The sequence below is a fragment of the Neopsephotus bourkii genome, unplaced genomic scaffold, assembly GCF_033783945.1.
Source record: "Neopsephotus bourkii isolate Nb327-2 ecotype Australia unplaced genomic scaffold, CSIRO-AGI_Nbou_v1 NB_1445, whole genome shotgun sequence".
NCBI classification, from domain to species: Eukaryota; Metazoa; Chordata; class Aves; order Psittaciformes; family Psittacidae; genus Neopsephotus; species Neopsephotus bourkii.
In genome coordinates this window covers 410,048-424,425 of record NW_026901922.1, presented here as the reverse complement: position 1 = coordinate 424,425, position 14,378 = coordinate 410,048, and the positions used below count along the sequence as shown (strand labels likewise).

Below are 14,378 nucleotides of genomic sequence, written 5' to 3'. Positions count from 1 at the left end.
ATTTTAAGCTCTCTTGTAGCTTTCTGGTTACAAAGCAAACATTCTCCCTCCTTCTTTCACACCCCAAAATAACTTGAAAGGCAAAGCCTAGGACTAACAGCAGTCTGCACTAAGCTCCGTGGTGGCCTCTCCCTGTAAAACTTAACACCTTTGCAATGGCTTTGGGTGTATAATAGCTGCTGGTAGTCAGATGGAGCTCTGGGCACCCAAAGGTGCAGAACAGGCTCTGTTCCTAACTCCCTGCAGGCACCTAATTTAGTTGGGAGAGTCACCAGTGGAAATTAGGTGCCAATTGACTTCACAAAGCATCTAGATGCAGGTTGGGCACTGAGCCCTGTGTCTTGGAGAACAAACCCTGTCGTAAGGAAGCCTGTATGCTCAAGTGACTTGTGGGTTTGGGTGGTTTTTTTTTAAGGAAGAACTTGGCATGTTTGTTTTTATCCCACTTTCTGATGGATTCTGATGCTCTGAATCATCACTGCAGTGTCCCGCATTAATCCAGGGTAGCGCAGGCAGCTCCAACGCTAAACCCCAGCCTGATGCTGGGTTCCCTTCCTGCCTTTTCTGGGTGCTGCTCCCAGCTTATTCAGAGCACCGTGTGCTGAATATTCATGTGGCTGGGCAGGAAGCTGGAGGCAGAGCTGTTAATGGCTGCACTTAGACAAATAATAAAGAGCCTTTCCTGGAACACTCTCAAAGCAGCATGTTTCCTTCCTTGCATTTTAGTGGCAAATCTCGGACTATTTTTGCGAGCTTGGGGCAGTGCCTTGTGCTTCCTTCTCTTTTTTTGGCTAGCAGAGTGGAAATGGCTCTCAGCCTGACTGCTTTTCCCTTGACCTTCCCAAAAAGCCGTTTGGGGTTTGATTGAATCCAACCTCTCTTCCCATTCCAGCTCCCAGTGGTAATCCCACGTTCTGCCTGGAGTCTGCCTGCGCTCCTGCATCTTCTCTTGTTGTCAGATGTGTTTCACAGCACAGATTCTGTGCAGCCATCTATAATGATCTAATTTATTGTGGGTTTATCTCCTCTTCCCAGTAGCAGTGTCCTTGGGGCTTGGGCTGGTGTCTTGAGCACTATTTGTGTGTGAATAGACTTGTTTGTATTGCGGCTTGGGTTGTTAATGCTCCTGGCATGGCTCCCAGGTCTCACCCAAGTTATCCAAATGGAGCTGGGATGGCCTTGCCACTCATTAGTCTCCCGGAATGAATCCCATGGAGCTCAGGCTCATCAAAAGTTAACTCCTAGCTCTGTTTTACCTTCTGTTTTTGCATGAAAGTGCTCAAGTAGAAGTAGTGAGGAGCACAGTGAGTGGATGGAGGAGAAAGAGCTCTGCCTGCCATTGGTGTAGCGGTACCCAGGTAGCAAAGACCTCTCTCTTTCGGAGGATCATTATAACAACACCATTTGTGATCCAGTTCTGCTTCTCCTCCTGCTGCCTGCTGAGCACTGGAGTTTCCCTATGGAAGTCACAGCCCTCCCTGCATCCTCTGCTCTTTACCCTACTCAGTATCCTGGGACAATTGCAAACAGGTTCTCTATTGCCTGTTGCTTGAAAGACATCTTCGATTTAGCTGCACCTTGGCTTGGACTTGCTCCTGCAGGCCTGAGGCTCGTCTGTGATGGGTTTTACACCTGATTGTGAAGGTTTGTAAACCAGTTGTAATCTATGGCAGTACATGTCCTGCAGTGAGATGGGAGAGGGTGGATGCACTGAACCATCCTGGTGTCCTCTTTTTGCCTGCAGATGCTGCCTATCTGCTTTCTTCCTGCTGTAAATCAGCCATGTAAAACTGAGGCTGAAATTCCCTAAAATGCCCCTTTTCATAATTGATTGTTCTTTTGGAGGCTGAAAATCAGGAGGGGGAAATGAGGAGCCCTTTTGTTTCTGCCCCTTTCACTGTCACTTTTAACTTGCAGTCAGTTCCCAGGGCAAGTCCTTTCTCTTTATGTCCCCATCTATAGCACTTTTCTAACCCATTCTGCAGCTCATACTTTACTCAGGTCCTCGCAGGTGAGTAAATGTTATCAAGAGAGAGATGTCAGTCAGCAGAACATGCAGTTTGCTTTGGTTTTCTGTTCTTTAAGTCTATTTTTAGGAGGTTGCTCTGCAGCTCTCTTGGGTTTGTCTCATAGTTGGTGCAACCTCGAGCTTTAATTTTGTGGTAAATGTAAAGTTATGGTTTATTCCTATAAGTCTTAAGGCTAACATGTGCTTGTATTGGTGTATCAGGAAGTGTGCTCGTGCTGGAGGCTGGACCTGCTCTGGCAACTTGAAGCAGAACCATTTTAGTTTCTGCCCAACTATTCAATGGGATGTGAAGTATTTCATCTTCTCCTGCAAGGCACAGGGACAGGAGTGGCAGGCACCAGCATTCCTGCAGGAACAACAGTCACATGCAAGTACAATAGAGCCTTATTTTTAGAGCATTTTTCATACCAGCTCTATCCCCCAATATTCAACAGAGCTAATGGCTTGGGAGTGTCACAGAACCACAGCTGGGTTTGGGGTGAAGGGACTTTAAAGCTCATCCATTTCCAACCCACTGCCACGGGCAGGGACCCCTTCCACTAGAGCAGGGTGCTCCAAGCCCCTGTGTCCAACCTGGCCTTGAACACTGCCAGGGATGGGGCAGCCACAGCTTCTCTGGGCACCCTGTGCCAGCGCCTCAGCACCCTCACAGGGAAGAGCTTGTGCCTAAGAGCTCATCTCAGTCTCCCCTCTGGCAGGTTAAAGCCATTCCCCTTGTCCTGTCCCTACAGGCCCTTGTCCAAAGCCTCTCTCCAGGCTTTTTTGTAGCCCCTTTAGGCCCCCATCGTCTGAACATAGGAGGCTAAGAGCCTCAACAGCATCCTCAGAGGGGATGAGGTGCCAGTTGCTTGTGACTTTGGCAGAGCAGGAGAGGCCTGACTCAGAGTTACAAATCGTGGCTTGAGGCTGCTCCAGACCTCAGCTCTTTGTCAGGAATTCAGCTGGAACAGTCTGTAGGAGCTTCAGCAGCACAAACCCCACACTTCTTGTACTTGGATCCTGGTGTTAGTGAATTTACACTGGGGTGTAGGATGCTTGTGGTAACATGGAAGTGTTGCTGTAGGTAACTTCCTACAGACAATGAAGAGTCTGACTGTGGCCTTTCCTGTGGCATCAAGCTGCCAGCCATACCCATGACTTGTCTTGTGGCTATGGGCATATTTCAGAAGCCAAACTAATGCATTTGGAAGGATAAGGAGCATCTTGGATTGAAAAGATCCCTAAATGTGCTTTCAAAAACACATTTCCTGCTTCTCTTGTCTCTTCCTAAACTGTTTCCAAATTGAAGTTTGTCAAATGGGTTCCATGAGGTGCCAACACACTTCCTGGGGGAAATCCTGTTCAGGAAGGCTGCTCTTTCATTGCTGCTGTTGATGCATGTAATATGTCTAATTCCTTTTAAGGGACTTAAAATATTACCCCTAGGTGTCTGTCTAGACTGGGATAATGGGCTTAGTTTTTTCTTAATGGCTTGGTTAACATGCTTTGGGACCACTTCAGTTTATGGACTGATGTACCAGGGGGACAGTAGCATATGGGCTGGCTTGAATAGCTGCAGGAAGAATGGAACTTGGAAAGAAGGGGAAATTTTGGGGTTTGAGGTAAGTGAAATCACTTCTCCCCAGCTCAGGGCCCAGGCAAGCTCTTCATTGCAAACAGAGGATCTGATGAGCAGCTCAGTTTGGGTGAGAAGAGCTCATCTCAGTCTCTCCTCTGGCAGGTTAAAGCCATTCCCCTTGTCCTGTCCCTACATCCCTTGTCCAAAGCCCCTCTTCAGGTTTCTTGTAGTCCCTTTAGGCACTGGAGCTGCTCTAAGGTCTCCCCTTAAGGAGCCTTTTCTTCTCCAGTCTGAGCCATCCAAGCTTTGCCAACCTGGTTCCAGAGCAGAGCTGCTCCAGCACTCGCAGCATCTCTATGGCCTTCTCTGGCCTTGCCCCAGCAGCTCCATGTCCCTCTTGTGTTAATGCCCCAGAGCTGGATCAGGGCTGCAGGGGAGGTCTCACAGAGTGCAGTAAAGGGGCAGGATCCCTTCCCTGTGCTGCTGCTCACGCTCTGGGGGTACAGCCCAGCACACACTGAAGCTGGGTCATGAGAAGAGCCCCTCATCTCCTGGAAGCTATCACAACACGTGTCAGCTCAGTGTCAGCCCAGCATCCTGACATGCACTGAACTGCTCCACAGAACATTTCTCATTTATCTCCATGCTAGCAGTAGGAAGAGGCGATGTCCCAACAAATCAAGGAGGAGATTAACTTCAGGAAGAAGCTGTCATAGCTCTGTTAGTGCTGACACTCTGGATTAGCAGTGCTGCACGGCTGGTCAGGTGTGGCCTTTGGCTGGGCTCTGCGTGTCCCTCTTCACAACCATCCCCTTGTGGTGCTGCAGTTGCTTTGATGAGGAGTTAGAGCTGCGGTTGAAGGTGGGACTGAGATCCACAGCAGAGCAGATGCTCTCTTGGATGCAAAGCTCATGTTTATTCTGTTTTCCCCCATGCTGTGCCTGCTCCGGAGGAGTTGCTCCTGTTGAGAGCACTGCTCTATACAACTAGGCTTCAGGAAATCTGTACTCTTAAATACCCTGTGCAAGCTCCAAGGGGTGCCTGATTATCAGCACAACACACACTGGAGACCGCTGTGAAGTGTGGCTTCAGCTTTCCTTCTTTTACAGCCAGCCTAGAGGTCGTTTGCATGAGTTAATAAGGCAAAAGAGACAGAAAACACACACAGGCTCTTGGAGCACAGTGTATTTGGGTTGAAAATGGCTTTTCAGCTCTCCCTGAGACAGCAGCAGCTTGTCAGGGCCGTGCTGACAGAACTTGGAAGCACGCTTCAGTAATCTGTCTGCATTTCTTCCCTTCACCTTGCTGTTCCCAACATGCTGAAACTCATCAAAGCAGTGAAATACTGTCCCGCCGCTGCAGGAAGAGGAATGGGAACGTGCTCCCAGTATCCAATCAGCTGCTTATTCTGCCTGTTCTTCAGAATAGAATTTATTGAAGCAATTTATCCTGCCTAAATGTGACATAAATCTGAGCACATGTATGTACATACCAGGCATAGGCGGTAGTGAATGAGCAGCTAAATCTTGCTCTAAGGAATGAGTGAATCCTCCTGATGCTTTGCAAGATCAAGTAAACTGAGGGCTTTGCAATGGGTTGCTCTTGGGTTTTAATGGAGCTGCTTGTTAGGAGCTCAGAAGTGACATGCAGGCAGCCCTGGTTTGTTTTCCTGCTCTCCGTTTTAGGTAGTGTTATCAGAGCATGGGGACTGACAGCTCATCTGGTTCTTTAATTTCTCTGCTAGCTTTTATATGTATTGGAAGCACAGAATAGAATAGGATCAACCAGGTTGGAAAAGACCTTTAAGATATCAAGTCCAACCATTCCCAGCACTGCCAAGGCCACCACTAACCCATGGCACTGAGGGCCTCATCTGCACAGTGTGTGAGCACTTGCAGGGACGGTGACTCCAGCCCTGCCCTGGGCAGCCTGTTCCAATGCCTGAGCACCCTTTGGGGAAGGAATTGTTCCTCAGCTCCATCTAAACCTCCCCTTTTGCAGCTTGAGGCCATTTCCTCTTGTCCCATCCTTTGGGAGCAGCCCCTTTCTGGCTCCATCGTCCTGTCAGGCAGTAGAGAGCGGTAAGGACCCCCTGAATAGGATGTAGAGAGACCATGAGGTTCTTCATGTTGGGGAAGGCTTGGGCTGCTTGGGTAAGGGCAGATCCCTGACCTGTGTAATTAAGCCAGCACAGGGTTGGCTGCTCTGTGAGATCCAGCACCCTCCCTCCATCATAATTACTCTGCTTGTTTAACAATAAGATTTGTTTGTTGCTGGAATAAGCGCATCCTCAACCTCATCCCACGCCCCCGAGTTTAAATGTAGGAGGGTGATTTAAGCACTCTTCAAGCACTTCCAGAACTGGCCTCACTTTGACAGCAAGAGGCATTGTAACTGTCCTTTAAAGTCTGGTGACTTTGCTGCTCTCAGCACCACAGCTCTTAACCTGGAGCTGCTTCATCACAGTGTTGCAGACTGGTTTGGGTTGAAAGGGACCTTAAAGCTCCTCCAGTTCCAGCCCCTTGCCACAGGCAGGGACACCACACACTAGAGCAGGTTGCTTCAAGCTCCATTCAACCTGGCTTTATTCTTCCCTATGAGGATGCTGAGGTGCTGGCACCTACTCTAATGGAAGGTGTCCCTGCCCGTGGCAGGGAACTGGAACTGGATGATCTTAAGGTTCTTTCCAACCCAAACTGTTCTATGTTCCTGGCCACCTTTATTGCCTTTATCCTTCCACTTGTCCTGTACAAGGAAGCATTTTGGCCGCTCGCCCGTTCCATTTGCGAGCGGGCTCTTTCTCCTTTGGGAGCTCATGTTTGTATAGGCCCTGGAGTTTTGCTTAGTAAATCCAAACCTAGGCCAGGGTTGTGGAGGTCTCTCCTCTTCTTGCAGGGGAAGACCTGGCAGCTACTTACTCACAGCTTTTGGTTGTTGCTTTGTATGCTGTGGCCAAGCCAGCGTGCGGAGAGGGGAATTCACCCCCTTGTAGCCACCCATTTTCACTGTTTTAGCACATGGTAATACAAGAACAATCTTGTTTTCAAGCACTAAGTGATGTCTGTGCCTCTTCAATCCAAGCAGAAGGGGAGTATTTGCTGTCCCTCAGCATTCCCCCTCCACTGTTCTGTCGCATTCTTGGAGCACTTTCTCATATGGCTCCTAAAAATAACAACCCTCCCCACCCTCTCGCGCTGCTCGGTGCGTGTGTGAGTGGTTAGAAAGGCAAAAAAGGCCCTCAAAAGAGCTTGTGTCTTTGTGGCTGCCTTCGGGTTTCAGTTCTGCTCTTGCCTGCAGTGAGCTGACATGTGTCACCGGAGCCAAGTGCCGAGGAAGAGATGCTGGAAGCAATATGAAGAGCCGGAACGTGTTCGCAGAGTCAACCCCCTGAAGAGAAAGCATTTGCTTTGTTATGGCTTTTTAAAATCCTGCTATAAAGAGAGCAGTGGGGGGGGGGGGCAGCATTTCTGGAGGTGGAGGTGGGGGTGACTTTATTTACTCTTGATTTCTTATTAATAAGGACAGCTTCACTTGTAGCATAATAGGAGTGAGTGTTTTGTTATCCTTGGCTATAAGCTGTGATAAACTACCCCTGCCATCAGCCTTGTAGTTTACCCACTAGGGAGCCAGATTATTGCCTTGTAAACCAGAGCACCACTCCTATAATCCCTTAATTAATTAAATGACAAATTTTAGTTCTCTCCCATTGAAAATATAACTTGTACATAGAGAGGACTTGGATTTATTTCATCGCTTCAAGCTCATGCTTTTTTTTCCCCCCTTCTGTAGATTGTCTTTGCTTCTGTGTCTGTGCTTTCCTCAATGGCTCCATCTGGGGGGTGTTCCAGAGGTCTTTGCTGTGCAGGGTGGTCCTCTGCTGAGTAGCTTCCAGTGTCTGAAGGGGGCTATAAGGGTGCTGGAGAGGGACCTTCATCAGGGAGTGGAGCAGTAGGACAAGGGGTGATGGGTTCAGACTGGAACAGAGGGAGTTCAGGTTGGTATAAGGAAGTTCTTCCCTGTGAGGGTGGTGAGGTGCTGGAATGGTTTGAATGGAGAAGGTTTGGATGAACCATCCCAGGCAGTGTTCAAGGCCAGGTTGGATGGGGCTTGGAGCAGCCTGCTCTAGGGGAAGGTGTCACTGCCCATGGCAGGGGGATGGAACTGGATGATCTTAAGATCCTTTCCCACCCAAACCATTCCATGAGCATCGTCCCCAAGTTGCAGATGGTGCCACTGAGATGCACAAAAGTCCTTTGGCCCTCTCAGAATCAATGCTGGCCCTTAGTCGGAGCCCAGGCATGGAAAACTCCGGCTCGTTTCTCCAACTGGGCTCTCCAAAGTCCAATTTAAACTTGGCTTGGATTAATTCCTCTTCCTCAGTTGTGCACAAAGAATCCTCCTTCCCTGCATCATTCATCAATGCCCTCCCTGCAAAGAGCAGCTTCTGCTCTTGGTATTTGAATTTTGGAAGCTTATTTAACAATTTCCTCTTCTTTTTTCTCTCCACAGCTTGACTCAGCTGCATGAAATATGGGTGACGACAGGCCGTTTGTGTGCAATGCCCCCGGCTGCGGACAGGTATGCTTCCAGGGTGCTTTATTGGGAACGTGGTGGTGTGAATCAAAGTGGCTGTTTTATCACTCAGGCAAAGAGTTTAAAGCCGGTGTTTTACGTGAGCACTGGAGGTAATCAGATCAGAGGATTTGCAGTGTGTAAATCCAGGTTATGAGCAAGTGCACTCCAAAGTAATGAAACCTGCCTTGCTTTGCGGGGTATTGGTATTCCACTGGTGTTTCCCACACAGTCCAGAGAGAACCCTCATCTCCTGTTAATGGTTGCTGGGAGTGTTCCTCAGCTTCTCTCAAGGCTGTTGAAGCAAAGGACAGAATCAGCTCTGTCGGGATGCGTTTGCTGCTGTCGCATATTCCTTAAAGCAGCTGAGAATGTGACACTTGATGGTTTGTGTTATGTGAACCCCAAACTGCTGGAGTCTATTTTGGGCTTGCAGGAAAAAAGAAGAGGCCCATTGTGAATTTGTCCTCCATGGACAAAGTGCTAGAGTTGGGTATGGCCCTGCTTTCCTAGGGGAAAGCTTGGTGCTTTGGATGAGCCACATCATGCAACCAGGAGCGCACCTCTCCGTTGTTTTTGGCTGTGCATTCCCAAAGCTGAGTTTAGGGTCTCCCTGGTGCTTGGTGGCAGTTCACACACTGTGTTAATGGGAGGAACGCAGGGTTGTGCAATTGGGAGCTGTTAGGACATGGAGCTTCTGTGGCAGGACAGCCCTGTGTGGAGCACAGCAAGAACTGGGTTTGTCTCTTCTGAAGCAGTGAGCATCCAGGTGCCAAGATGCCTTTGGTGGGGGGGGATTGTAGCTTTTAATTAGGTATTAAGTGATGTGCACACACTTTGTTTTCTTGGCTGCAGCCATGGGATGTCAGCTTGCCAAGTGATTATGCTGGGATGCATTTGGGAGCTCTAACCCATCCCAGGGTACTTGCCCGTCGTCATCCCTGCTTAGTTCTTTGGTGTATTTAATATCTTAATACCTCTTGTGGGGCTCTCAATTGAGATGAAAGAGAATTCTGCATCCCCAGGGCACATCCTTTTGAGCCTGCATGTGGATTCTGTGCCATATTTATTCTTAGAGCACAGAAATGGGGCCAAAATCTCATCTGGTAACTCTCAGAGATTGGGGCTTTGTGAGAATACATTGTGGTAACTCAGCTTTTTGGCCATTCTGACTCCGGTCTCATCCGGAGCCTTTTGCATTCACTTGCAGGTGATCTTCCTCTTTCTTTCTTTTTTTTTTTTTTTTTTTTTTTTTTTGGGAGGCTGCTTTTTATCTTGTACCTCTTTGGCTGTGAAATTGTGCAAGTCATTTCTAAAATGTATGAGCTGTATTTGAGCACTTAATGGTGTGAGCACTTCAATCATACAACCTTCAGCTCGGATTCAAACACGCAATTAAGGCAAACAACAATGTATTTAAATTTAATCTCCCCCAATCTCCCACAAATGACAGATAAAGGTGGTTGCTTCCTCCTTGTGCTGTTCCAGACTGCTGCTTATGGGTAATTCTGCCAATTCTTCATGTTAATATTGAAATGTTAGAATCGGGGTAATTCAGAGCACGATGATTCATGGGGATCCAACCTGACCTCGTGCACGGCTTCCTAGAACGTCCTTCACTACCTGCTCAAAGCAGAGCATTAAATAGTGATGATCCAAACTTGATGGAAAAGATTTCCAGTGACGGGAAATTCACCACAGCCTTTGGTTAAGTTGTTCTCATAGTTAATTCCTCTTGCTGGTAAGGAAAAATGCTGCCTTGTTCCCAGTCTAAACCTATTCAGCTGCAGCTGCCAGGTTGTGGGTCTGGTTCAGTTTGGTTTGTTAGACAGAAGATCCTTCCTATTGAATTTGTGATGCCTGTAGGTATGCAGTGACTGATCAAATCATCCATAACACTCCTCTGGACTAAATATAGCCAGCTCCAAGCCTCTCCCTGTAAGTCCTAGTGTCTACCATGCATTATTTCGTCCTCTCTTCTGTGTACAGCTTCACTTTGGAGGTTTTCAAGAGCCTTCCCAAATCCTCCTCACCACTAACGTGCAGCAGTACCTCTGGAGTAGCTCAGTGGTACCCAAACCCATCATCAACTAAAATTAACATTGGATGAGCTGGGCTTTCTGGGGCAAGTAGAGTAAGACTGGGTGGTTGTGCTGAGCTGAGCACAAGAGGAATGCAATGGGTAGCTTGGATCTTAAAATGAATGTGAATTTGAAGCTGGGGGGCTGATGGTGCCCAGCAGCTGCCTGCAGAGCTCAGCCTCCAAAGCATGTGCTGCATTGTTTCCCCAGGAGCTTGTGCTGCCTTTTGGCACTAAACCCTGACCCCTTGACAAGCCCCATCAGAAACAGGTTCTCTGTGGGGATTCTTATTAAAGTGAAGCTTTAACAGGGATCAGAGAGGGCTGCACCTCTCTGCTTATTCCCTCATTCCCAAAGATCCAGACCTTTGGCTTTAAACATCGCTCTGTGTGATCTGCCACAGAAACATCCTGACTTCCTGCAGATGCTGGTGCCTGTGGCTCCTGTCAGACTCTGGATAACCCAGAGTTTTGAGCTTTCTGCTAGGGAATCTGGTTTTGTTTCACCCAGGCGCACGAGTGCATGCCCAAGCATCCCATGTTCCTGCTTTTTCCCAGCTCAACACCCATCCAGGCTGTGGCTGGCATTGGAGATGGTGAAACTTCCTGCAGGATTCAGCCTTTTTTCCTGATTCTTTAAGACCTTTGGGTGCTTTTTCCTCAGTAAAAACATCACTGGAATGGGATGGCTGTTGAGCCTCTTGGGTTATCACAGGGTAGCACTTGGCTCACCAGGCCCTTTTACCACATGGCTCCAGCATCTTTGTTTCTTCCATTTCCAAACCTTTGATCCCATGCCCAGTCCATTTTCGTGTTTTTATCCCTGCAGATTCCTCTTCTTTTGGCTATTCCTCTGCTTGAGAGGTGCACTCCGGTTTTGGTGGGCTGCTCCCATGGGAAGAGGCTGCTTTGGCCCTGGGTAAATGGAGATGAGCTTCTGGATTTCACTGTGTGCTGGGGTAGGGGCATGGGGACAAATCCCCTCAGTCCTTTTCCACTCAGTGTAATTAGGAATCTGCCTCTTGCAATCACTGCAACGTGCTGCAGCGTGGGAGAAGGAGAAGGGAGAACTGATTTGAACGGGAGACTGGAGACACTGGGAAGCCAGAGGTGACTTTCCCCCTTTAAAGGAAGAAAAAACCCTGTTTTGTTTCCCAATGTAATGTCTTTGAACCATGAGCTGCTGCTTTCCCTCTGGAGCTGGTACCAGTCCTGTCTCTTATGGTGCATGTCCTTTTTCCTCCCTTTCTTTCCCTGTTTCTATGCAGAGAAAGGCTGTCAGGCTTTTCAGGGAGGTGAGGATGGGGAAGAGGGAATAGCCACCAAAAATAGACGAGCAGATCTCGTTCTACCCCCCGTATCATCGCAGCTAGTGGGCTTTCAGTGGGGCTGTAAACATGTTTTGGTTGCTAGGTCTTGAATGGTGGCTATTTTTGGAGCCTGGACTCAAGATCGCTTCCCAACAGCGAGGCTGCTGTGCCACAGCTGACACCTCAATGTGCTGCAGATCCTGCTTTTAAACCAGATTCTTCTCAAGGTCATTTATGTGGTTTCTCCTCAAAGAGAGAGAAACCTCTTCCCTTACCCTCTTTCCCATGTCCTTTGTGTATGGAGGGAGAAGTATCCTACAGCAGGGACATGCCCCTTTGTGCTGCTGCCTGAGGATGAGGAGGGAGGTGGAATACACAGAGCAGAAGCCACAGAGCAGTGCCTCAAGTGAGGCTTTCATTGACTCTCTTGAGTGAAACTAAGCTGGGCTGATGTGTGCGCACTCTGCAGCTGGGTCATGGGGAGCTTCTCATTGACCAGCATCCCAGGTCCTTCTCCTTAGGCTGCTCTTCTGCTCCTCTACTGATGGCTTTGGATACTTGAGGCTTTATGAAGTGTCATAAAGGAGAAGCATCTTTATTAATAAGACTGTTTGGGCCACTCCTGTTGCCCAGCCTAATGGAGGGGCCATAATATTGAGTATCTTCTGCTAGGAACAGGATTTTCCCTAGCCTTGCCTCCCCTCTCCACACCATTTCCCTGTTCATAAGTAACATGAATCATCACTGGGGTCTTAATTCCAGTGCTCCAGTTACACATCGAGGCCATTTCCTCAAACAACCATTTGCTTTTGAAACCTCCCCTTAATTTACCAGTTTATTCCCTTTAAACCTGTGGCACTGAGGTGATGCTCGGGCAGCGTCCGAGAAACGCAGAGCCCACAACTTCCATGAGGCCAGAAGATGATTTTTCTTCTTTGTGGTTTATTGTATCCTCTTATCTTGTCATATAATAGAAATAATGTTTATGGCATTGAGGCCTCAGCATCACTTGGCATTTAACCAACCTCAAAAGCAGTTTATTGCTTTGTATACTCTGCCGCCATGACCATTATCCCTTAAATCTCTATTGCCTTGTAATATACGAGGCAACAAATGGCTTCTGAGATTGGTTAAATGTGGAACTGAAGCTGAGGTGGGTTTTGTAGCTTGTATAATCCAAATGAATATAGATTATTCCTTTTATATGAGTCCTGGTATAGAGAAGTGTGGGGGGGGAATGGCTCTTCTCTTGCTGAGAGGCTGTGAGCTCTCCTCATCACAGCTTAAGCTTTGGGATGGTCCAGGATGTGTGTGGTGCTGTGGTCACTCCATGGGATTTCCAGCCATGGAGTCATGGCTGTTGGAAGTCTGAGCTCTGGTTTACACCCGTGTATCTTCATCCCACATTCAGGAAGGGACCAGCTCCACCAGTGTGAGGGATGAGGCTTGTCCCTGTCCCTGCAGGTACATCAGTTGCAGAGTAGCAGACTGAAGCAGGTAGGCAGGCACAGAGGAAGAAGTGTTCATAGCCTTTTGCTTTCAAGAAAGCATCTTTAGTATGATTTCAAAGGTTTGCTTTGTTGCCATCCTTCTCTCGTCCCTTTGTAAAGCAAAAGGGGAGGAAATAGTCCCTGATGGAAGCTGCTAGGAGCCACGTTTACCAATGGGAAGTCTCAGCCCTGCTGGAACTTGCTGCCAGCCCTGGCCAGGACCATGCAGGACCCGACTGTGTTTGGTTTGAGTATGAGCATATATGTAAAGAAATGGTTGTGCATTGATTTAACAGCCTCTGGAGATGTAGTTCCTGGAGCTGAGGAAGGGAAGCCAGACAAACTGCCTAAGAAATTCCATGTTCAACTTGAATCCTTGAGGAACTCCAGCCTAACTGGCTGCCTGCTGTTAGAGCAAGCAGGAATGGAAGTGGTTATTAAGCACAGTTATGATACCCTGGCCTCCAGTAGGAATTGTTACTGTCCTGGCACAGGAAATGAGTGGGACTGGACTTGGACACAGGCCTTTGTCCTAAAAAATTCAGGCTTCGAACACCCAATGATTCAATGAAGTAGGAAGCATTATTCCCTGGAAAGCTGTGCCTTCTTCTGTGGATCAGGACGGGGAATGTCAGGCCCCAAAGCTGCACATGAGGGTGCCAGGCCAAGAGCAGGACTCCCAACTGCCCTTTCCAGGCTCACATGAATTGATGTTGGGTCTCAGCTCCAGGTGACACCACGACAGAGTGGGGCTGGATGCTGCATATCACCAGAGACCCAAGCTCAGTGCTGGCTCACGCCAGAGGCGCTTCCCATCTCATGTGATCTTGGAAGCTAAGCAGGGTCTATGGTTCTATGATTCCAAGCGCATGCAGGTGGCTCCAGGCAGTGCCAAGACTTCCCAACATGCCCCAAAGCGTCGCTCCCTGTTGGGTTCAAACTGTGGTGGATGCTTCCTCTCTCAGTATTAAAATGAGAAATGGTGGATGTTAAGGATGGAGCAGGAATAAAACCCTGCCCTGAGCTTTGTGTCAGCTCGGGCACAGCGAGCACTTGTCTGTGTTAGCAATAGCATCACGTATGTGCTATATCCCTACTGCACCCGGATGATTTGAAGAGCTGAGCCATAAACTCCAGTTTCTTTTCAGGGTTTGAAATGGAAAGGAAAAGGCTGCATCTCTGTGGTGAGGAATTCCGAGCTGTGTGCTCCTCCTTGCTTCACATCTGCAGGCTTTTTATAGGAAGCTGAAATGAAATCCTACAGAGAACCATGTTGGGGAAAGGTCTGTCTATGGTTTTACAGGGAGGCAGGTTTCCAGAGTTCCTTCTGGATTTCAGA

At 48.3% G+C, this 14,378-nt stretch overlaps 1 protein-coding gene across 3 annotated transcripts in view; it reads left to right on the top strand.

The window, feature by feature from the left end:
- Positions 1 to 14,378, top strand: part of ATF7 (activating transcription factor 7) — a 62,015-nt gene that overhangs the window by 9,895 nt on the left and 37,742 nt on the right. For all 3 annotated transcript variants that reach the window (XM_061368736.1, XM_061368738.1, XM_061368737.1), the window contains exon 2: positions 8,097 to 8,165. In XM_061368736.1, coding sequence (XP_061224720.1) covers positions 8,118 to 8,165 — 48 coding nt within the window. In that variant the 5' untranslated portion in view covers positions 8,097 to 8,117. The remainder of the gene's footprint in view (positions 1 to 8,096; positions 8,166 to 14,378) is intronic.